Raw genomic sequence first — 25,265 nt, 5'->3', positions numbered from 1 at the left:
CCCCATTTATATATAATTATATATTTATAATATAATATAATATACTTATATTTATATACAGTACTGTGCAAAAGTCTTAGGCATGTTAATACCCCCCCCCCCCCCCCCCCCCACCAAAAAAATGGTTTTAAGTCAGTTATTTATATCTTTTGCTGTAGTGTGTCAGTAGGAAATACCAGTTTACATTTCCAAACATTCATTCAAAGCTGAAAAAACTATGCACAAGTGTACCTGGACAAAAGCCTTTTTAAACGCAAAGGGTCGTTACACCATATATTGATTTGATTTAGTTAATAGAAGTTAAATCATAAATAAATTCAATTTGTGATTTTATTTTTGAAAGCATTCTCACTTTACAACACTTTTCACCGTACTGTAGCTTTGCAGGAAGGTTTTGCACAGTATACAGTGTATATACATTTTATACACTAATATATATATATATATTATTTTTAGTTTAAACAGACTTCCATTACAATTACATGGCTCTCATCAACCTTAATATTTCAGTTCTGTTATAAGAAAAAAAAAAATCACAGTGATTTTACTAATTTTTCCCGTTTGGAATAAAGTACAAAAATATCGATTTTCAATAAAATTTCCTAAATTACAATGTGTGAATTTACTTGTGTATATTTAAATGACATTAATTTGAAATCTATGAAAGGATTGAAATAATGTTTAGGATTGTGGGGAAAACTCTGAATTGGGGGAACGGCGTTTACAGCCCTGGTACACTGGGCCTGAGGTGAACACAGCTGGGAAAATGATTTCTTGAAAGTAGTAATAACCCAACTGATATGCTAAAAAAATGAGAAATGAGATTGACTCAACATCCACACACCCAAGACCCTTTACCACTGCACTCACATTTACATGAGCTTTCAGACACAAACATTCAATTTATATACAATGCAAACAACTACAATTCATTTCCAATATTTAAAGCAAAACAATAACTAATGTGACTGACTGTGACACAACATTACCTGAAACATGGAGATGGCGGTAGCCCAGTGGTCAAGGGTCTTGGGCTGCCATTAGAGAGTTTGAGGTTTCAATCCCAAGTGACATAGACTGAGAAAACAGAGCACTTCTGACATCTTCTTGGATCATTCCCACTGTGGCCTCGAGCAAGGCAGGTCGATCCAATACACAGATCCTGCTCCTGGAAAGAGCCACCTTCTTGCAGAGTTTAACTCTAACCCTAATTAAACACATCTCAACCAGCTAATTAAGGTCTTCAAGATTGCTAGAAACTTCCAGGCAGGTTGGAGCAGAACTCTGCAGAAAGCTGGCTCTTCATGAGCAGGATTGGACAGGTCTGTCCCTGCAATTATTATGTTAAAAAAATCCTTAAAAGTCCATGGGGAGGAATACACACCTTTATGACAGGTGCTTTCATGCGCCTTTTCACTGGGGACCTCAGGTAACGATTACAGTCCACTGACAACACATAAATGATGTAAGCATTCATGTGGCTAGAGACCTTTCAGGAGTACGTGAGTAATTAATGCTCAGTCCTGCAGTTATGAAACCTATTAAGGGATGGAATAAAAGCATCTCCAGAGAAGAGCATCACATGACCTGTGAACAACAGTAACTGAAGCCGAACGCCCTGTTGCATGATTACTGAGCCAGTCTGGAGAGACTCTTCATAGAGTGTGTGTGTGTGTGTGAATGCTAAAGCAGGTTTTTGTGACTTGTAGTTTAATTTTAGACACTAAAACAAAAGCTGACGCTTTCTATTCGCCAGTTACTGAACAAAGCTGTTTAGTAGGATAGTAAATATTTGCTCTAGCAATGATTCAGTTGAAATGCACTGAGATTCGTCTTTTTAAATATTTTGGTTCAATTCATAGTTATTTTCAAAAATATACTGACAACACAAATGCAACTTAACCAACAAATGTTTTACCATACAGTAAAATCTTGCCAAAAATCAAAACTGTTATACATCAACAGGCTCAACATTTGCCTTTTGAATGAGAAATGTATGCATAACATGGATATTATTAAAGTAATTCACTAATTGAATTTTCATTGTCAGAGGTATTAGTTTTCACTGCTATTCAGTATTCTTTCTCTTGAGAGCTTTCTCTGCTCTTCACGATAACACCAATGTGCGTTAGACTAAAGTGTTTGTATGATATTATTCCCCAGCGTTCATGCCATACTGCACATATTATATTGAACAGCACATGTGTGTATGTGTAGGTGTGTCTCTTCTGCAGTGTCTCTGGTGTTTTATGATAAAGATTGACTGTTCTGTGATAACCACACACACACAAACTATCACCGGCTGCTTTAAGGGCGTTGACAGAATTTTCATTTTGAAAATTACAGTGCAGTGTTGGAAACTCCCCTCTCTGAATTTTCCTCACATTATCTTTGCCTTAATAAGCATGTAAGCACCATTACATTTGACACTTTGATATAATGAATGTTGGTGTCAGGGCCTTGTGTGTGTTTTTTCTTACAAAAAGCTGAGATGTGTTATATTGACTCTGAACTTAATCACCTTACTTATTTTTTTGTTTTGTTTAATTCACAATATTTCATAGTACACTACACAACTGAATCTTGTGAGATGCTTCACTGCAAATGATTGCTAGTAAAAAAAAAAAAAAAAAAAAAAAAAAAAAAAAATATATATATATATATATATATATATATATATATATATATATATATATATATATATATATATATATATATATATATATAAATAAATATAAAAAATATATAAACATAATAATAATAATATATATATATATATATATATATATATATATATATATATATATAACATATATATTCATATATATATATATATATTTGTATACGAATGAATATATATATATATATATATATATATATATATATATATATACACATTCATAAGTATAAGAAATCTTCATTATAAATGGCTCCATTTAAACAGTTTTGCCTCCTTTTTGTTAATGCATGAACAGAAATATGATAGCAAATATACTGAACAGCAATGAAAAACGCCCTCTACTGCTGGTGAAAAATGTTTACAACCTGAAGGATTTCAATAAAAGAATTTACTGTTGCCCTAATTCAAATGCAATACGATTATATAACGTTTATGAAATTTACTAGCCTAAAGCAAAGTGGTTTAACAAGAGTTATATTTTAGATATATCCAATGTGACAAACCAAAAACAATCTACCAATATTTTCAGAAACTATTTATTTATTTATACATTACATGGACCACAGAAATCATTTAATAAATCTAAAATGATGAGCCAATTACCTTTGAGCTACACTGTAAAAAATATTTTTTTGATTCTCATAAACTAAACTTAATTTACTGTTTATCCAATGATAAAGTTTTTTATTTCTTTATTTTTTAATAAGTAAAGCAAAAAAGCCTATGCAATAAAGAAACAAAATATGAGTTTTACAGTGTTCATTCATCAGTTTCAGTGGGACATTTCCCCCCCAAATAATCAAGCAATCTTACTAACTGCCCTCTACCCCATTTCACTATAATTCATTCTAATAACATTATCTTTGATATTCTACTCCAATGTAAGTAATATTTTTATTCATGAGATATCATGCATGTCTAGTCTCTACCTACAACATTATTCTGGCTGTCAAAAAAAAGAAAGAAAAAAGTTGGGTAACTCTTCTCTTCACTATCCTCTTTATTACTCAACTTCGGTTTATAGTTTTCTGGACTGAAGCCTCATACCATAACTTTTGAACTTTAAGCTACAGCAATCATTTACGTCCAAAAAACTAGAGCCATATAGGAGACAGTGAAGTGAAGATTTTCAAAACGAATAAACCATTTTCTGCAATGGACCAATAAGATGCTCATGTGGACCGGACAGAGGATGGGAGCTCATCTCTGCCGAGACGGTAATGAGCATTAGAGGATGATGCACTCTTTACGGCTTCTGGAGATCTTCTCAGGCTTGCCATCCTTAGCCTTAACAATGGCCTTCATTATCTGCAGGAATTGGACAAAGGAAAATTAGGAGGATTAAAAAAAAAAAAAAGCACAACACTTAAATATGTAGACTAACTTAAATGTCTTAAAATCTTTTGATTTATATTTATGATTTATGTTATTTGTAAAACAAATATAAAATTGTGCTGAACTACACATTTCTGGACAAAACTTTATTTAAATGGATCATTTGGAGAGGATAGTGCAGGATAAGCAGTCACCAATGTTCACCATCAGCCTCATGGCGTTAGTTGAGTGAATGGCCATGCGTGCGCAGAGCTGCAATCTATTGATTTGTTTCACATTGTTGGTGACTATACATTCTCATAATTCAGTTTGTGTTATTTCATAAAGTTTCTTAAAGAAACAAACTTACATTATAAAAATGTAAAAGGATGATCCTATGTTTTTTAAGTCATACTCATTACTTTAAATATGCAGATGATACAGCCATTTTTGCTCTGCTTAAGGACAATGACTCTTTTTTGGACTATCAACGTTCTATAGCACATTTTAGTACGTGGTGTGAGGATAACTTTCTGCACCTCAATATTTCAAAGACTAAGGAACTGGAACCCAAAAACACAGATTCATGCTTCTAGCATTACCATTAACGGAGAGATAGTTGAAAGGGTGGAGTATTTCAATTATCTCTGCATTACTTTGGATCAAAATTTCAACTCTAGGGGATTACAAGTGCTGTCAACCAAGACTGACAGCTATTTGTAAACTTAGACACTTGTCTGTTCAGCCTCGTCTTCTTCTTTTGTATCGCAGTATTATTGAGCCAGTCCTTATTTATGGTGCCATTTGTTTTTTTCATATGCTAGCAGTTACCAACAAGAACACATTCTTAAAGATAACTTATTTAGCAAGTAAAATGATCGGTATCCCTACCCCTAATTTATCAGATATTGTCTTTACATTCACGTTACGAAAGGCACAAAAAATCTTAAACGACCCAGACCACCCACTCTATAAATATTTGATCCCCCTGCCTTCTGGCCGTAGGTATAGGTTACTGATGTAAATACATAGGAAATCAGCCACTGATCCATCACTTTATTTTTAAAAAAAATAGATTATTTTTTATTCTATTATGATATGTCGATAATTTAACGTGTTTTATGCGTTTGTGTTATGTACGCATCATGTGATCATGGTATAAATATTGGGGGGGTTGTAATGCATAGATTTAAATATTGGGGGGGTTGTCTCCCCCCCAACCCCCCCACAAATTACGCCCCTGATGTACGCACACTGAAATTGCAGCCCCCAAAAATTTACTCATCATATAAATGTCATTTAACTCAATAGCACACATCAAGTCAAAGGATTAAACATGTCCTCATAAAAATGATCCCAGAATGTGCTCTTTAGTTGGGTCTCAATCATAAAAATGAGAGAGAGAAAAAAAAAAAAAAAGCCAAGGCACTTACACTAAAATATTTTTTTTTCCTCACTTTTTTGGATGCACTGTGCTTTACAAACTATTACACACATTACAAACAAAGAAAGTAATATTTGCTGATGCTTACATCCTCAACATAAGGGAAACCACCCGTTTCTAACTTTGAGAAGACCAGATGTTCATTGATCTCGATCTCAAAACTTCCTACAGGGAAAAGGAAAGAGAGCGTATGTTAATATACTGGCCACAGACAGGTGACACTGTTACTGTCAATTATTAATGGGGAATTTAATTTTTAAAGAAGAATATTTAGAAGAATATGGGTAACCAAACAGTTGATGGACCCCATTGACCTCCATATGGGGGAAAAAATGACTATGGAAGTCAGTGGGGTCCGATCCTCTGTTTTGTTACCCATATTCTTTCAAATATATTATTTTGTGCTACGCAGAAGAAAGAAATTCATGCAGGTTTGGAACAACTTGAGGGTGAGAAAATGATAGAATTTTCATTTTTGGGTGAACTATCCCTTTAAGTAAGCTAAACGTATTTAGCTTAAAAGAGAATTGGAGTTGAAAACAAGTTTGTAAAACACACGGACTAGTGGAAATTATGAGTAGGATATCAGAAGGACACAGTGTACTCGACCTCTCCTGCCCACGAAGCCAGACACATCCGCATCAGGAAACTTCGCGTTGATGTCTCGCTTCAGCTCCAGGAAGCGAGGCGCGTAGCCTCATCCACCGCTGGTGGGGTACAGAACAGTTATTAGTATTCTTTATTTCGTTCAAAATAGTCATTTCTGCCAGTGTAACCGGCTTCAGTTACCACACACGATCACTTAAACCGGTTTTTCCACACCAGCGGTGTCAATCAACGTGCAACCCTCCCTCCCTTTCTCCCTTTAACCGGTCCACAAAACGATTATTTAACGGTCCGAGTGGTTCTTGAGTGAACAACTCAATGACTCATTGTCCATGATGTAAATTCATTTTAAGCATTGTTTAATGTAAATACAAATTATATTTAGGATTTAAAATCATATTTAGTACTTTAAAGACATGTATACATCCAGAGTGTAAATGAGCTTACCAGTATTCGACTTTTATCTTCTGCACCATGATTCTTGTCTTTAGATTCTGACCTGTGGAGGTTAATGACGGCTACCAGGTTGTTCGAGGAGACCGAAAACAACACTGCACACGCACACCTCCCCTCTGGACACACTGCCACACCTTGCTCACCTTCACCTGTTTGACACGCCTACAGTTTCCAAACTGCTCATCACCTTTCAAAACGTGAACTGGTGCATTCCTTATATATTCCTTAAAAAACAGCAACGAAAACATCGTAAACCATACTAACCGGGTTTACAGACTGTGAAACTAGTTTAAGCCAGCGTTCTGGTGGTTTACATTTAGATTTAATATGCATTTTGATTAGTACTGTCAAATCGATTAATCGCATCTAACATAAAAGTTTGTGTTTATAGATGTGTATATAAATATTATGTATATAATGTATATTATATGTGTGTGTCTGTGTACACATTTTATACAGATATATATATATATATATATACACATTTATAATATACACACATTTTATAAATACACTTATGTGAAATGCAATTAATCGATTTGCAGCACTAGTTTTGATATACAACAATATATAACTTTATCATCATATTTTTTTTAAAGGGGGGGGTGAAATGCTATTTCATGCATACTGAGTTTTTTACACTGTTAAAGAGTTGGATTCCCATGCTAAACATGGACAAAGTTACAAAAATTAAGTTGTACGTTTGAAGGAGTATTTTGGTTCCAAAAATACTCCTTCCGGTTTGTCACAAGTTTCGGAAAGTTTTTTTCGAGTATGGGCATGTGTGACGTCAGATGTGGCGGAATTTCCTTATATGGGGCCTAAAGGGCACTTCTCACGGAAGAGCGCGCGCGCACGTAGACCAGAGCAGAGACATTCACTGACCAGAGCAAGAGAGCGAAATGTCATCAAAGTGTGTTTTTGGTTGCCAGGGCAAGACAACCCTGCACAGATTACAAAAAAAAAAAAAAAACAGCATTAAGGGACCAGTGGATGGAGTTTATTTTTACAGAGCATCAACGGAGTTGTGCAAGTGTTTTTGTTTGTTCCCTGCATTTCGAAGATGCTTGTTTTATAAACAAAGCCCAGATCGACGGATTTGCAGATCGTCTAATGCTTAAGGATCGAGCAGTCACAATGATAAAGGTTCGCGGTCGTGCGTTGGAACCGGGCGGTGAGTAAAACTGCTTCAAATGTCTCTGTGTGTTGTTAGCTCGGCGCGTTACCACAGCTTTAGCTCCGCCCACACGGCCCGCCTCCAGCCGCTCGGTTTTTTCCGGAAAGACTCGGTACAGCCTATCTTTCTTTTATAAATATAATAAAACTAAAGACTTTTTGGAGATATGAAGGATGCAATACTACTCTATAGGTACTCAAGATTAACAGGAGATTGAGTGAAAATGAGCATTTCACCCCCCCTTTAAATAACTTCAAACCAGAATTCACAAAAATTTAACAATCCACGTGTTTTATTTAATGTAAAAAACAAAACAAAAAAAACAAGCAGCTAAACATCACAGTCCTCTCAACCACAACAGAAACTCCCACCCCACAGCATTACATTAAATTAGATTTGATCTACCCACCTTAATCAAAGACAGAAAAACTACCAACTCCTGAATGTAATTTCCTATTGCAGTTTGTTTAAATTAACAATATTACTATATTACCATGTTGTGTCAAACATCTGCAGGTCATATAAATGCCCTTAAACAGCTACTTGGATTGATTGAAAGATAATGAATTCTATAACACTACATTGATAATAATAATAATAAAACAACTACTGCACAAAATGCTTGCAAGAGGCAATCACCTGAGCTTTGACACCAAGAAAAATTGGTCTAATATACACCCTACAGTATTTTAATCAAACATTTCAAGTACTCACCAATATTAAATTCATTTATTTATGATCGCTTCATGCTGATTATAGGTTGGTGGACATAAAGGGACACTTGAAAATGACAATTTATGCACTCACACAACCAAGCTTTAGGCGTTTCCTTCTTACAGCAGTTGTTTGAGTACATTAGTTTATCATTACACATAAAAAAAATAAAGAAGCAGATGAATAGTGACACCAGTAGGCAATGTGGCTTTAACAAAAACAAAACAAAAAAAAACAAACAAAAAAAAACATTAAAGGGATAGTTCACTCAAATTATTTGTCATAATTTTTCCAATTTATTTTTCTAAATGTTTCTTTCATCTGCTGAACACAACTATGGATTTCAATTTGGTCTGGTAACCAACATTCTTTAAATATCTTCTTTTGTTTTCAACAGAAGAAAGAAACTCAGACAGGTTTGGAACAACATGAGGGTGAGTAAATGACAGAATTTTCATTTTTTGGGTGAACTATCCCTTTAACCCTTCCATTGGCCTCCTCCTCACCGTCCCCCTGTCTCACTCCTCCTGCTCAAAGGAAGCACAGACTGCAGGCCTCATACCGTAACTTCTCACTTTAGAGTTACGATAATCATTTACGTCCAGCAACCAGACAGGAGGAGTGAAGAGAAGGGGACATTTAAGGATCTCGCTCTCTCTAGATGCTTATACTTTGCTTTTTCGTTCGAACCGTTCAAAATCTTGACATATTAGACTTCTTTGAGGAGTGATTCAGGTGTCTTGAGAGCCAAAATGGAAGGGTTAAGAGGTGAAACATTAGAGGATGACACAAGGAGGCTGGCTCTTGGTGATCTTCTCCACCAGCTGGCCATCGTAGGCTCTTTGGATAGCATTCATAATCTTGTGGATGACATAAAGGAGAGATGTAAGCACACATATGGAAAAACCATTAACATTTTACAGTTGAAAAGCCTGTCCAGTGGCGAGATATTTACTCACATCATCCTCATAGGGGAAGCCACTGGTTTCCATCTTTGAGAAAATCAGTTGTCCATTGATCTCAATCTCAAAGCTTCCTGCAAAAGAGAAACAAAAGGGCTGATGAGGTTTGCTGAAAATCATTTTTTGCATGAATGGAAATCACTGCATGCATGGTCATAAATCTGCAACATACCTTGCCGGCCGACGAAGCCACTCACATCCGCATCAGTGAACTCAGCAGTGACGACCCGCTTGAGCTCCTGATAGCGGGGCTCGTACCCTCATCCACCACTGCAACACAACAGAGTGAAGAGGAGACGTAATCTGACTGGAATAATGCTTCTCAACATACGTTTGGTTCCAGGCAAACTGACTATGCATGGAAACTAGTGTAAGAGATTTTGTCTGACAACAAACAGACTAGACAGAGAAAAAAAAAAGTCTGAGTCGGAATACCACTACCAACTATCACTGTGATCACTCACTGGAGATGGTAATCGAGCTCATACACCTTACTAGAAAGTTGCACGTAACTTTCCTCATAGTTTAGTTATTGTGCGTCACATCTCTGTGTTGTCAACCATATAAAAATGCAAATATTCACATTTTTTCCAATATATATGAAGAGTTCAGATGCATAAGCCTCTAAGTGCCTTTTGAAATTTTCTTCTAGAATGATCATTTTTTATCAAGCTCATATATTGAAGTTCAATAATTTCACTTAAATGGCAATGCAAATTACCTATTAATTGTCATTCAAGTGAAATTACTTAACTTAAATATACAAGCTTTATAAAAATGATCATTCTAGAAGAAAATTTCAGATGGCACTTAGAGGCTTTTGCATCTGAACTCTTCATATATATTTTTTAATGTGTGGCACATTAATACATGTTTTTCCATATCAATAATTAAAGTTACTCTAAAATGTAACTGAGAAAATATAGTTTTTGTTCCGAGTCGCTTGAGATTCTGGATGGGCGTCCATTAATCTGTAGTCTTAAAACCTCTTTCCTAAACGATTTATAGCATATTTACTGCAGTCACTCTGGTGAAATCCCACAGAACATGAAACATCTTAAACGATCAATAAACCACTTCTCTATCAAACAATCAATATATTACTGTTTACAAGACACGACAGGCATTTTGGAGAACAGCCAGTGTTAAAATATGATGCAGTGCATAACATTTAGCTATAAACTAGTGATGTGATGGTGTGTTCAAGTCCTCCTGTGAAGTTCGGTACTTATGAGGTGGGAAGTGTGGTGGATTTTTAATAGATAAAATAGTCAAATGTATATTAAACTAACCATGTTTCTAACATCTAACCTTACTTCTCTTTTTAGGCCTAACATGATAACACAATGTACTAAAACATTCTATCCAGTGTTTTTGTATGTTGTATGTTGTGTTGCCATATTAGTCCAGTCATTTTAAGCCAAAATGGGGGTCAACCTTGAACAAATTGCAACAGAAGCAAACTCAACTGATTTTGTATCCTCAATATGTCCCGAGTAAGGTTAAAAAAGTCCAAAAGAATCCCATTAGGGGAAAGTTTCGAAAAAGACCCAAATATAGCCTATTCATACGCTACATTATTTTTCTTACGTGAATAGAGTAAAAATTTTAACATTTAGATATCACCATGAAAATTACTGAGTTGATTACTTGCATCAAGACATGTATTGCAAAAAAATGTATTGCAAGTTTTTTTAAATAGTTTGCTAACATGGACAAACGGTGCATAATCTAATTACGTATGTGCTAATTTGCATAAATACCACAACATTCAGACCTTAACATCAAGTATTTTACTGTTATGGGTCAACAAGATTCAACAAGACATTTTCACCTGGCGATACCCAATGTTTAGATCTGTTGTGGTATTTATGCAAATTAGCACATATGTAATTAGATTATGCACCGTTTGTCCATGTTAACAAACAATTTCAAAAAACTTGTAATACGTTTTTTGTTTGTCTTGATGTAAGTAATCAACTCAGTAATTTTCATGGTGGTTAAAAGGTTAAAATTTTTACCCTATTCACGTAAGAAAAAGAATGAATAGGCGTATGAATAGGCTATATTTGGGTCTTTTTCGAAACTTTCCCCTAATGGGATTCTCCGGGACTTTTTTTTTCCTTACTCAGGACATATTGAGGATAAAAAAATCAGTTGAGTTTGCTTCTGTTGCAATTTGTTCAACCTTTTTTCATTAAATGACTGGACTAATACCCCTTTGACTTTGGTTGTGTGAGTGTAAAAATAAATATGGGAATTGAAACTAGACAGATGACTAAATTTGAACCTTGTGATTAACAATGAAGTAATCATTAAAACAAAGTTTGCTTTACCTGGTAACAGAAGGGTTCGGCTATGAAAAGCAATCAAATTGTGGGGAAATTATGTAATGCAGCATGACATTTTTGCCATACCTCCTTAATCTATAAAAACTGTTGTATTCGTGTTAGCTGGTGGAATTCTCAATGGAATTTGTCTGAGATCCTCCGGCCTTGCTTCTTCTTGGGAGAGATTCCCTGAGAACTGCTCGGGAAGATCTCCCGGCCGTGATTAAAGCATTTGAAGGACATTTGCTGAAGTCTGTTTGTCGATTATTCCTGCGCAGGAAGTGAGCTAGTTTAGGGAAGCAAGTTAGTTAGAGTAAGAAACTCGGCCAGTTGTCGACCGAAGACGCAAGAGCTAGAGTATAAAGGTATTGGGCGTCGATTTGTAGACGCCCCCAGATAAAGGTATTGGGCGTCGATTTGTAGACGCCCCAGATAAAGGTATTGGGTGTCGATTTGTAGACGGCCCAGGTGAGATCAATTGGGTGTCGATTGGAGACGCCCCAGATAGTTAGGTTTAGGAAAAAATCTACCACAGAAGTCATGTTTATGATGGCAGTTACGGTCAAGTCACTTTCGTTGGAGTAAGATGGCAGTGTACTTTTAATTAATTACACAAAAATACAGCAAGGTTCTTAAAGGCCCCCTGAAATAAAAATGTTAATTTTTTAGCGTTAAGTATGAATATGTTAGCCTTAAGGTTATGAATAAGCTGCTGTGTTCCAAAACAATGACAATTTTTTTTTCACATTTAGGAGATATAAGCATTCAAAACTTAGTCCCTCGCATCCGCTAAAATGGATCACGGATTTTTATGACATCACCGCGCACTTCAGCTTCTCATTACATCTTCTGTCCAATCAAACGCTCGCTAGAATCTAAAGCGTTCTGCCCCCTAAGCTATAAACACCACCTGGCCAAAGCGACCATGCGTTGACACGTCACGGAGCAATATTATATGGGTTTTTGTCACGGTCGATATTGTCCTCACCACTTTTTGAAACCTCTTGCGGCACGGATGTACCTAATACAAACAAATAAAACATCTCCAGTTAACTAGCAGGGTAATCATTTAGTTCGTTGGTTAAATAAGAGGCGTTCTAGCGATGAAATGTGTTTTTTAAATCAAGCTGCTGAGCTCATGGCCGCTGCTTATCAGTGGTGCGGATACAGTGTTCTCTTGTGGCTCTACCTCCTCTCCCCCACACACCTGTCCCACCCACTTTTTAAAACAAAATTACGCCACTGGTTGGAGAGGTGTGTTCGGTTGCTCAAGTTTTATTCCGTTTTCCAACTGTACGTTGGTTAAGAATGAAATTGCTATATGGCAAGCCGTTTTATCTTAAATTGTACCCAGCGTTACTCGTCGTAATTGCATTTTTACTAGTAAGAATTCAATTAGAGAGCTCTACAATTCAATTCTTACTAGTAGCAATTACAATTAGAGAGCTCTTCTAATGAATCTTTACTAGTCATATGTCTCCATTGACTTCCATTCATTTTTAATTACGGAGCTGTACAATTGAATTGTTACTAGTACAAATTACAATTAGAGAGCTCTACAATTGAATTGTTACTAGTAAGAATTTAAATAGAGAGCTCTCTAATCCAATTATTACTAGTAACAACTCCAATTGCAGAGCTCTTTAATTCAATTACAGAGCTCTGCAATTATACATATCTTTTATTTGTTTTTTTACTAGTAACAATTCAATTGTAGAGCTCCGTAATTAAAAATGAATGGAAGTCAATGGAGACATATGACTAGTAAAAATTCATTTGTAGAGCTCTCAAATTGGAATAGTTACTAGTAATAATTGAATTAGAGAGCTCTCTAATTGTAATTTTTACTAGTAAGAATTGAATTGTAGAGCTCTCTAATTGAATTCTTAAGGGTAAAAATGCGATTACGACGAGTAACGCTGGGTACAATTTAAGCTAAAACGGCTTGCCATATTGCTAGAATGTATTCAGAATCCAACATATCATCAGTGCTCGGATTCCCTTCCATGGTGTTGTCAAGTACGACTTGCAGTCTGTGAGGTAAACTAAACGCTATTGGCTAAAAGGGGGAGGGGCATTCAATATGTCCCTCCTTAGCTTCCTGTTCCAGTGGAAAAGCATCATACAAAGCTACATGTTCCAATGCACTTCAGTGGGCCTTTAAAATCAGGTGTCCTTTGTTTTTTTATGTTTTTAATTAATTTATGAAGCCACTGCAAACTTTATCGTTACATGTTATTTTATATTATAATGCCATCATATTCTGTGCAGGCAATTAGCTTACTTCGCTGTAAATAGAAAAGCCTGACAATATCACTGCTAAATACCAAATATTGTGGTATTCTGACATGTGACACTGGCACGACCCCCAACTCGTAAAGATCGGGGCTTAAAGAAACTCCAGAGCTTCCCACTCGTACTTACGACATTGTGGTGGCGTTCAACTCGTGCATGCGATATTTACAAGATGACTTGAACGCACCATTACATATGACACCGACCGAAGGTTCAAAGCATGTATCGAGTTCGCAGCGCAATTTCTCATAAAGCTCCGTTGGAGCGCGTATTGTTTTCAGAGAAACACGTGATCAACGAAAAACTAAGCCTCACTTTCTTTCCAGTCACGTGAAGATATATGTATATATTCATATACTTTCTCATGCTCATATATTCTGCCATATAAACAATGTAAAAACCATTAAATAATTAGAGCACCCTTTACTTGCATCAAACAACTTTGTTAGTATTATTATAATTATTGTTACATTTAGTTTATTGCCAGTCTTTAAAATGGGAATCATATTATCAGAAAACTGAATATTTAGCGTTGTCAGGCTTTTATTTGTGCTTGATGGATAAAAAAACGGGCTGCTCGGCTTATGGCTGCTGTAAACTTGACCTGCCTCAAGATGGCACTGTTGATGCTTCGAATCTTTTCCCGAAACAATCAGAGAAAAGCTTCAACGATTTAAGAGGCTTCATTTCTCCATCTCTACTATAAACACACAGAGGAGACGGGGATCATGGACATAGACAGTATATAAACATGGACCGTTTTGTGATGACACAGATAGCAGAGCTGGCAATCTGCATGAGCTGGTTAATCTACCACATTTATGAAGATATTTTACCCCAGTAGAGGGAAAAAAGCTGGTAAATCACACAACATTTCAGATAATTTACGAATAACGTTATGTGAAAACACTCACCAGTATTCGACTTTTATTTGCACCACCATATCTGCGTCACTGCGTCCTTCACGTTGCTATTGTTTCTTCTTCTTCTTGTGCTTCCTCCTTTGTGACCGCGTTTATATGAAACTTAACCTCTAGCGACCCCTATCAGCTGAAAGAGGCACTTTGAAGACAGAATCGCAAAAGCGCAGCGCAACAGCCATCAGAAACGTGTCGTTGAAAAGCCACACGATGGCAGTAGGCATTAACCCATTTAATCCCAAAATCTTCTGTGAGTGAGCCTGTGTTTTTTTTCTTCTGGCTAGCCTAATGACTAAGATTTTTCTTAGATTGGTAAAATTCTATAAAATTGTGTGTTTTATTTCTGGTCTCTCTATACCCTAATAGTGAGCCTAATCTACAAAGTCAAAATATCCTTTTACTTAATATCATGTAACAGTTTTATGCTGTAGATCAATCAGTTAGCTACTTATTATTTATTATAATTTACTGGTGGGATTAAAGGGTTAGTTCACCCAAAAATGAAAATGATCCCATAATTAACTCACCCTGAAGCCAGTGTATGACTTTCTTCTTTCAGCCAAAGGGTGAACTAACCCTTTAAATGAGTGAACTAAACCTAAACTAAATTTCCCATGATCTTGTTAGTGACGCTTACATTATGGGCAATAGGCTGTTTGAATTTAATTGTTAAATTACAAGGATAATTATTTTTTACTTGTCTAATTAATTAGTTAATTCTGACATGACAGCTCATTTAAAAATGTAGCATGCTGAAGCAGAAGGCCCATCTGTATACATTTTTACCCAGGCGCTGTGGATTTAAACGATGGCCCTAGTTATAATACATAGGCTACAAAATAATGTAGGACATCCAAAATGCCCTTGATGGCAAAGACATCAAACGAAGTCATGATAGCATGAGATCTCAAACATTTGCTCCATACCTGTGTAAAAAAAAATAACAGGCCAAAGCCTTTTTAAAACTGAGCCCTGATTGTTGTTAAGATTGAACACGGCTCGCTTCAACTGATGACTCACTCCTGAAGTCATTTTCACAGAATAGTGTGCTGATTTTCTGTGTCATTTGTCATTAAGAGCCAGGTGGGTTTCAAACGAGACAGGATGATTTGAAGCCGCATTACACCATTATGGGCTCATTATGATGATGTCATACAGGAATCACGACTGACACCACACCGCAATGGTTTTGACAGGGCAAGTGAAAAGTTTGAGAGAGAGAGAGAGAGAGAGAGAGAGAGAGAGAGAGAGAGAGAGAGGCACAGATGCATCATATTTCAAGCTTTATTTGGTTTCCAGCTTCCAACTTTCCCCCTTCAATTTAGATAAAAAAGACAGATAACGGCCCTGTATCTCCAAATAACAATTGACAATTTTCATGCAAAATAAACATCATATAAATGATAGGCCTAATGATTATTTTGTTTTACGCTGCAAGTTACAATGCTAATATTTAAGTCTTAAATTCTTAACTTTTAAACATTCACCTTACAAGAGAGGAACAAAAGCAATTCGTCAAGGAGCAAACAATATTTGTAACAGTGCCAGGTTTATTTGACAACGAGATTAGGAAGCAAGAGAAGAGAAGAAATGTAGAGAAGGTTTTTTTTTTGTAAGTGCATAAGTGCATTGGTTTAAGGGTGTGGGGTAGTTAAGTGCTTGCGGAAGAGGTGTGTCTTCAGCTGCTTCTTGAAAGATGTGATGGTCTCAGCGGTTTGGGTGAGCTTGGTAGCTCATTCCACCAGAGAAGAACAGAGAAAGTTTTGGAGAGTGACTTTTTGCCTCGTTGTAAAGGAGCAAGGTGTTGCTCATTCAGTGGCCTTAGTGACCTGGCAGGCGGAAGTGTGCACTTGTAGTAAATTGAGGTATGGTGGGTGCTGTTTCAGTGGCAGCTCTGAAAGTCAGCATCAGCCTATGGGTGTGGATGCTCTGGCGCACCTGTGGCCAAACGCACTACTGTACGCGTTTCCTCCCCTGAGTCTGATCGTTCCAACTTTAAGAAGGGTAAGGGAGTACGGTCACTCAGTAATAATGATTGCCCCGAACTGGCCAGGGAAGTTGTGGTTGACGGAGATAATTCAACTCCTTTACGACCAGCCTTGGCCTCTCCCGTTGCGCAGAGACCTTCCCTCACAAGCACGCGGGGAGATTTTTCACCCAGCCCCAGACAAAGTGGCTCTTTGGGCATGGCCCGTGAGAGATTAAACTTGAGTGTGAAGGGTTTGCCTCCGAGGGTGATTGAAACAATTCAGAACGCACGAGCAGCTTCAACGTGCTCTGCATATGATCGGAAATGGAGTGTGTTTGAGCGATGGTGCGCACACAGACACATCGTCCCTTTTCTCTGTTCTGTCGCGGATGCATATGTTTTCTGCAGGAACTTTTGGATAAGGGCAGAGCCTTTTCAACTGTTAAGGTTTATCTTGCCGCAATTTCTGCGTGTCATGTGGGGATTGACAGAAACACTATAGGTCAACACCCACTTGTATGCAGGTTTGTGAGAGGTGCACGGCGTTTGAACAGGGTTTCAAAGCCATTGATTCCGCCGTGGGATCTGTCTATGGTCCTTAACGCACTATCTCAGCCCCCTTTTGAGCCTATAGAGAGTGTTGAATTAAAGCTCCTTTCGCTAAAGGCTGCTTTATTATTGGCTCTTTCGACCGCAAAGCGGGTTAGTGAACTTCACGCGTTATCGGTTCATAACTCCTGTATGCAGTTCGCTATGGATCACTCGAGAGTAATTCTCAAAACGAGCGTTTGTGCCTAAAGTTGGTGAGTCAGCTCTTGCCTGTAAACAGGTGGATTTACTGGCTTTCCATCCGCAGCCTTTTTCCTCGTCAGAGGATGCGCGGCTTCATTGCTTGTGCCCTGTCCGTGCGTTACGTCACTATGTGGACAGAACGAAAGCACTAAGGAAGAGTAATCAGTTATTTGTTTCATGGGCTGATTCTCATAAAGGGAAACCTATTTCGCGTCAGCGCCTGTCCCACTGGGTAGTGGAAGCATTTATATTATGTTATAATGGCATGGGTCTCTGTCCTCCGGAAGGGCTGAGGGCTCATTCTACCAGAGGTTTGGCTACCTCATGGGCACTGTTTAAGGGCGTTTCAGTTCAGGACATATGTTCTGCAGCAAGTTGGGCTTCGCCTCACACATTTGTCTGATTTTATAGACTGGATGTCACTGAGCCATCACTGGCTCATTCCGTCCTAAGTGTGTAAAAAAAAAAAACACTTGTTATGGTGTGTTTATGTTACATACATCACTGAGTTGGTTGACTGGCCTGCTTCAGACAGCATATCTGCAATAGGGGAGTTGTCTATATCCCATAGTGAGATACAGAGCGAATGTTTGAAAGAGAACTTTAGGTTACTTACGTAACCCCTGTTCTCTGATAACATGAGTGAGGTATCTCACCACACTTCCCTCCTTGCAGTGCACGGAGAAGAGATATGCAGATAATGGAGTAGGGACCATCGGCAGTGGTATATTATATAAGGGAGGCCGGACTCCCGCATCACTGTCGTGATTGGTCTGTCAACTGACAGACGTGGTGTGATTGGTGCTTCCAGGTCTGTCACGCCCAGAGGCATTTCCCATAGTGAGATACCGAGCGAATGTTTGAAAGAGAACTCAGTTACAGCAGCCAAACAAAATCTAAAATAAAAAAATTAAGGGCCAAGAGCCCAACTAGAGCAAACACTGATCACCTTAATAGTGACGTAAAATTTGTGATTTTCTCCTTCAGTGATTCTGCTTGTTAACATCAGGTGTCTTCAATAATGCTCAATCATCACTCAATTAATCACTTAATTATCTAATTAACTTTAACACTGCTGCAGTGTTACTTATAATACTCTGAGTGTGGATTATATAAACACTGAGCAGTGTTAATTTAACACTGGGGATTTTGCTGTGCTCTCTGACAAGAATGGTTTGATTTTCCTGAAGTTGTGAAGCGCAAACCTGCATGACCGTGCCATTGTTGAAACATGGGTGGAAAAGCTCAGTTGGTCGTCAAACACAAACCCAAGGTTTCTTGCTGTCCTGATTGGTGTTAGTATTGTAGATTGCACAGTGATGTTGAAGTCAACTGACGGGTTTATAGGAATTACAAGAAGTTTCTCTTCGCAAGGTTTAGCTGTAAATGACGCTACTTCGTCCAGCTAGAGATGTCTGAAAGGCAAGCGGAGATATGAGCTGAGACAGCAAAATCATCAGGCTGAAATAACAGATATATAGATCTGCGTATCATCTGCATAGCATTGGAAGAAAAAGCTGTGCCTTTATGATCATTCCCAGTGAAGTTGAGAAAAGAAGAGGAGCGAGCATTGAACCTTGAGGCACACCAGTGACTATCTAATGCGACTCAGACACTCCTCTCCACACTGTAAAATGTACTCTTGTGTTAATGCCACTTTTGACTCTTCAGTTAAGGGAACTCAAAACCGATTGCCTTAAACCATTTAAAAACTAATATTTATGAATACTGTGAACTTATTCCAGTTGAGTCCACATAAAGAGAATAATTCTTTATATTAAATTTAACTACAAATATACTTACTTCGTGAGCCAGAACTTAAATTGAATAAAATGTCAATTAAATTGAATAAAACTACTAAAATCAAAATCAGTCAATTAACTCTCTCTTTATTTAACAGCTAGCTAGCAATAGCACAAGCACACCAGCACATACTAATCTATTAGTAAGAGACAAACAACAGCCATTGTTGTTGTTTTTTTGTTTGTTTTTGTTTTTCAACTTTCGACCTATAACCCATGTTCGACCTGTAACCCACATTTAGCCACCTAGCCCCATAGACTCCCATTCAGTCTGCACTCGCCTGCGATCACCTCCAGTGGAATTCTAATGGAACTGCAACCAAGATCGATACAATGGGGCTAATAGGAAGTGCCAAGGCTCTCCGTAGACGGGCTCTGGTTCTACATAATATTATCTGTTATTGAGTTCATGTAAGATTTTCTATTAAAGCAGCATTATGCAGCTTTGCCGATTTCTTCGTTGTTTTCTCGCTTTTTGCTCGCGGGTTTCTCTATAGAGCTCCCCCTACAGCTTCGGAATAAATATTTGACAACACTGTCGTCAAAACTTGTTGGCGACTCGCCCCCCTCCCATCTTCTCCCGCTGGTCATGTGCATTTGTTTTCAAAGAAGCCGGCGAACGCACGGAGCCATGTCCACTGAGGTATGTATGATACACAGAAGGCTAGCATATAAATGTTTAGATAGTGTATGTGTGCAGTGCCGTAAAGCAATTCGTTACATCGCGAGACCTGATATCACGCGATACTTTCTGACGCTGCGGCCGGCGGCTCGCCGGCCCAAAGTTGCAAGTGTGGTTTTTCCGCTCACAGGCGCTCGGGGGGTGCGAGAAGACCACCATTCAACCCGAAAACAGTCATAAACCATTCCAGTGACTCCGAAGCTGTTCGGTTAAGATAAAAAAGTTACTTGGTTCACCTTTAAGTACAATTAACTTTAAGTAATATTTGAATAAAATAAACATTTAATTTAATAAATTTGACTGTTAGGTTTTACAGTGAAACCTTTACAGTGAAAATCTGCCTGTTGAGGTAAGGCGGAAGTCACTGAAGTGTGATGCCAGGAGGGTGGACAGGAGGATCTGATGGTGTGCATGAGTGTGTGAAGACTTATGAAGCAGGCGTGTGTGATGGGAGCTAGACAATCAGTCGTCAGCTCCCGGGAGCTTCCCATCTCTCCCTTCTTTTCTTACATTCATACACTAGCCTTCATGGCTCATCACAGTAGATATTCTCTCACTCTCTTTCAGTCTCTCCATCCAGCGGAGAAGAGGGAAGATGATTCCAGCCCACATCTATCTCCATTAGCGTAATGGCGCAAAGCAGCTTAGACAACTTCACCCCTCCGCACCCTACCCTTCTGTCAGGATCACATTTCTCTCACCACTGTTTTTCCAGGTGGAGGGAGAGAAGGAGGGAGGGGGAGAGAGAACGAGGGATGATTTAGACCCTGGCAAAAAAGAGTCATCCATCCTCAGCTTCCTGTCTGCGTTCCTATGCCACAACCCACAGGGGAGGCGCGCCTCGAAGACCAACTTCACTTAGACCAACTGAAATAGCGTGTTTGCATCTCCTGTCCCGTTTAAGTACCTCTAAACCCGCCGGTGCGGCCTCTGGAGGGACTTCACTGGCATAGACCCTTACTTTTCCCATCATCAGGAACCTTCTCTGCGCATAAGCCACCTGCAGTCTGCATTTTCCCAGCATGCTTTCCAGTGCACCCCATTAAACCTATCTAAACCTAGGGGACTCGTTTTAGCATGTCTTGTTCTCAGGGGTCCCCCTTCCTGATCCCCAACTGGACAACCCCGGGGAACCAGAACAGGACGTGACATGTCAAAGTCAGGCTGTCAGGGCAAAGGTCAGGAAGCAATTATGGGTGGTTAGAGGTGGTGGGATGTCAAAGACTAGACCGGCTTTGAGTTTTTGAGTGGCTGGGCATGAAGGGTGGATCACTGTTAAGGCGCTCCATAATCCCGCCAGCAGCGGGGTTCGATTAAGGCTCAGCACTTTGAGCTCCAGTCAGTGATTTATAAATCGGAAAAAATGTGTTCGCTTAATTACATGTTATATTGGTGATTCAGAAGGGCAAATGTCAAATTTGAATAATGCTAGTTTGTATTTAATTTTCACATGATGTCACACAATGAATTGATTGACAAGAGTATTAGAGAAACACTGTTTTTCACTCATTTTGATGCAGCAATTGTACACTTTACTCATGGAAAACCCCTCTCCAGGGGGGGAATGTTAATGTCCTTCTCATTACAAGAGAATTCATATGAATATGATTATGAAATAGCTCGGATTGCATAAAAACAGACCAGCATGTGTGCATTTAAAATGACAGGGCATAAAAACTCAGTTCTGTGAGTTCCATGACTAACAAAGACTGCAACCAGGCATCATAAGGGAATAATGTTGAAAACCTGTTGAACTCTGTGAACTGACACTTTATTTGCATCCTTCAATAGAGGCAAAGCAAGAAAATGAATCAATGTATTTGTAACACATGCTTTTAATGCGTTATTTGCAGCACAACATTGTAAAAGTACTAGTTTCAAACATTCCCCCTGTCTTCTATTGCTTGGACACACGGGCACTCACGGCATTGGTTGAGCCAGTGTTGTTATGTCTGGTCTAGTCAGGCTGCTCAGACAAACAGCTTTCACTCAGTGCTTTGTGTACAACATAATCCTTCTCATCCAATGGCTCTGTTAAGATCATGATTATTGCTGATTGTTGTAAACCTGAAGCACAGAAGAATTACAGTCAGCAAATCTAATTTTCTCCAGTACAGTATATAGAGTAATATTTACACTACCCTTCAAATATTTTTAATGTTTTTAAAAGTCTTATGCTCACCAAGGCTGTATTTATTTGATAATATTATGAATATTATAATAATATTGTTAATATTGTGAAATAGTTGACTACTAAGAATAAGCAGCGTCACATGATTCTTCAGAAATCATTCTAATATGCCCCCCCCCCCCCCCCCCATTTTTCTTTGATGAATAAAACATCCAAAATATATATATTTTTATTTGAAATGGACTTTATCTATTTATTTAATTTTTGAAGTGTAAGTAAAAGTCTTTACTGTGACTTTGGATCAATGTAATGCATTTCACATTCATTTACAAAATAGTTTGTTTTTTTCATTTAGAATATGTCTATGGCATGCACTTATATTCTTCCAGTTTGCGTATCATTTTTGTGTCCTTCAGTCTTATCATCATAAATGGGGTTGACTGAATCTAATTACAGAGCATTTCCAAGACAACATTTCCATTGCAAGATAAACCTGTAGGACTGAGAGAATGAAAACCATAGAAACATTTCTATATAATCTGGATAAATATGGTAGTTCAGACATCAGACCGGAGGCCAGAAGACACGCTCTCAAACAGAGGCACAAACAGAGGATTTCCAGAGCATTTGCATCCACTAGAGCATAATGGCTGAGTGGAATTGGTGCTCCCTAAAGGTTACATCAGCTTTGATGAGCATCAGTGAAGCGGGCAGCGCTTTCAGACAACCAACTCTTCACTTGGAAACTTCTGAAACATCCATAGATTTGAATCTATTGATCTCATGGCTCACTACAGTGTGTCTTATCCAGTTCATGTGCCTGAATGCTGCGTTCAGAAGTCAGATGAAACACAAAGAACATGATTGATGCAGCTTGAAAGGGGCTCTTGTAAGCATAGGGAAACAGCCATTCATATTATTATTATTATGTTTGACTGTATGAACAGTAACTTAATGCATGAATATGTCCATTAAAAGAGGTTGATTTGAACTAATTGGTCTGTTGATATTTAGACAGTGCATTAACATAGAAGTTTGTTTGCCTAATGGTTAGATTACAGACATGAACTCTCCAGAGAATGACTTTCAGGAGTAATTCATCTAGAGAAGGCATCCCTATCAAAGCATCTGATACCAGCTTCTCCAAGCTGCAATGTTCACTCTTTGTTAGAATGGAAAGAGGAGGACAAGGAAGAATAGCGTAATGAGATCGGGTGGGGGAAGGAAGGGAGGAAGGAAGAGGAAAGGAAAAGAACAGTGTCAGATGAACTGATATGTTACGCTTGTGACCACCACTTCAGCCCTGATACTGTGTGCTGTGTGCTCTCTCTGGCCTCCGACTGACCTCAACATCAGTATCTTCATAAGCTGAGAATAGCCTCCTCTTCTCTTCGACTTCCTCAGTGAGAAATCAGAAAAAAGATCTCAACGTAGTTGTCCAGAAGTTCTAATTGTCTTTATGAGGACAGAGAGATGTTGTACAGTTAGACACTACAGTACCATTGTCACTTTAAATAAAATGCTAACATTTTTTAAAACTGGCTTACCATCACTGTCAGACTTAAGGACCATTGTGGTCTCTTTTCTAAAAGAAAGGAAAAAAGTCACACTGTGTTACATAAGTGCAAACATGACGAAATACTGACTGCAAGAGAAAAAATTCACAAAATAATCAGCATTTTCCCAGAAATTGCATTGAGCATTTTACAGTAAATTATATAGTTTACATGCATGTTGTGAGGTTGTGCCTGGAGTGTAAAACTACATGTTCCACATTTAAATCATTTTTCAAGACGCGATTATGGCCAAGTGGTCATACCAATCTTGCACTCATTATTCCCTGCCTGTCAATGTCAATGTCACATTTATTTATATAGCACATTTCCAAGGCCAAGGGCCTACCAAAGTACTTCACAGTAAAATACACAAAAATATTAGTCACACACTGATACAATAAAAAACAATGAAATAACAGAATACTAAGAATAAAGGTACACATATAATACAACATTCATCAAGGCGGCTCCCCTGTGCCAAAAGCTACTTCAAACAAATGAGTCTTCAGCAATGATTTAAAAGTGGACAGGCTACTAGCAGTCCGCACAGCTACAGGCAGTGAGTTCCAGAGAGTGGGAGCTGCCACTGAGAAGGCTCGATCACCACTGGATCTCAGTCTCGATCTAGGAACCTCCAGGACCATCAGACTGGCTGAACGGAGGTCTCTGGAGGGCCTATGCAACCTGACAAGGTCTGTAAGGTACACTGGGGCTAGCCCATTGATACATTTAAAAACAAATAAAATAACCTTAAAATCAATCCGATACTTTACTGGAAGCCAGTGAAGCGATGAGAGCACTGGAGTAATGTGCTCCCGCTTCTTCCTGCCACTTAAAAGGCGAGCTGCTGCATTCTGTACAAGCTGCAGACGATAGAGCTCAGACTTCCCAATGCCTGTATACAAGGAGTTACAGTAATCCAGGCGAGAGGTAATAAAAACATGAATAACTTTTTCTAGGTCAGCCTGTCTCAGATACGGTTTGACTTTAGCTATCAGTCTAAGCTGAAAAAAGCTTGCCTTAACCACAGCACTAACCTGCTTATCCAGTTTAAAAGCACTGTCGACAATCACTCCAAGATTCCTGGCATGGGATCTTAAGTGAGGTGCTAGTTGGCCAAGGGAGCTGGTAAGAACCTGAACCAACTCTGGACGACCAAACAAGACAACCTCTGTTTTATTCTCATTAAGTTTTAAAAAGTTTTGGTCCATCCATGTCTTAATATCGCTCATGCAGTTTATCACAGCCTGCAAAGATTCTTTAGCTGGAACCTTTAGCGGTAGATACACCTGCACATCATCAGCGAAGCAGTGGAAGGAGATGCCATGCTTCCTGAAAATGAATCCCAATGGTAGCATATACAGGGTGAACAGGAGTGGACCCAGAACCGACCCCTGCGGTACCCCACAGGTCAGAGGGGCCACTGAGGAGGAAA

General features: G+C 38.3%; 2 protein-coding genes across 2 annotated transcripts; both read right to left on the bottom strand.

Moving 5' to 3' along the window:
• Window positions 1–3,355: 3,355 nt before the first annotated feature.
• LOC311081097 (migration and invasion enhancer 1-like) lies at window positions 3,356–6,748 on the bottom strand (the record flags this gene model as incomplete). The annotated part of the gene is made up of 4 exons (XM_084111505.1): window positions 3,356–3,988; window positions 5,527–5,603; window positions 6,048–6,134; window positions 6,610–6,748. The coding sequence occupies 4 exons, from the start codon at window positions 6,746–6,748 to the stop codon at window positions 3,908–3,910; spliced, it is 384 nt and encodes a 127-aa protein (XP_083967631.1). The 3' UTR covers window positions 3,356–3,907.
• Window positions 6,749–7,947: 1,199 nt separating this feature from the next.
• On the bottom strand, window positions 7,948–15,013 carry LOC311095765 (migration and invasion enhancer 1-like). The gene is made up of 4 exons (XM_084134507.1): window positions 14,893–15,013; window positions 9,526–9,623; window positions 9,351–9,427; window positions 7,948–9,251 (listed from the first exon to the last, which is right to left on the bottom strand). Exons 1-4 carry the CDS (start codon window positions 14,919–14,921, stop codon window positions 9,168–9,170), a joined length of 288 nt encoding a protein of 95 aa, XP_083990633.1. The 5' UTR covers window positions 14,922–15,013; the 3' UTR covers window positions 7,948–9,167.
• Between the last annotated feature and the right edge of the window lie 10,252 nt (window positions 15,014–25,265).

Source organism: Abramis brama (assembly GCF_963993115.1).
Source record: "Abramis brama genome assembly, chromosome: 1".
In the NCBI taxonomy this organism is placed as follows: Eukaryota; Metazoa; Chordata; class Actinopteri; order Cypriniformes; family Leuciscidae; genus Abramis; species Abramis brama.
This window is presented reverse-complemented; position numbering and strand designations above follow the sequence as displayed.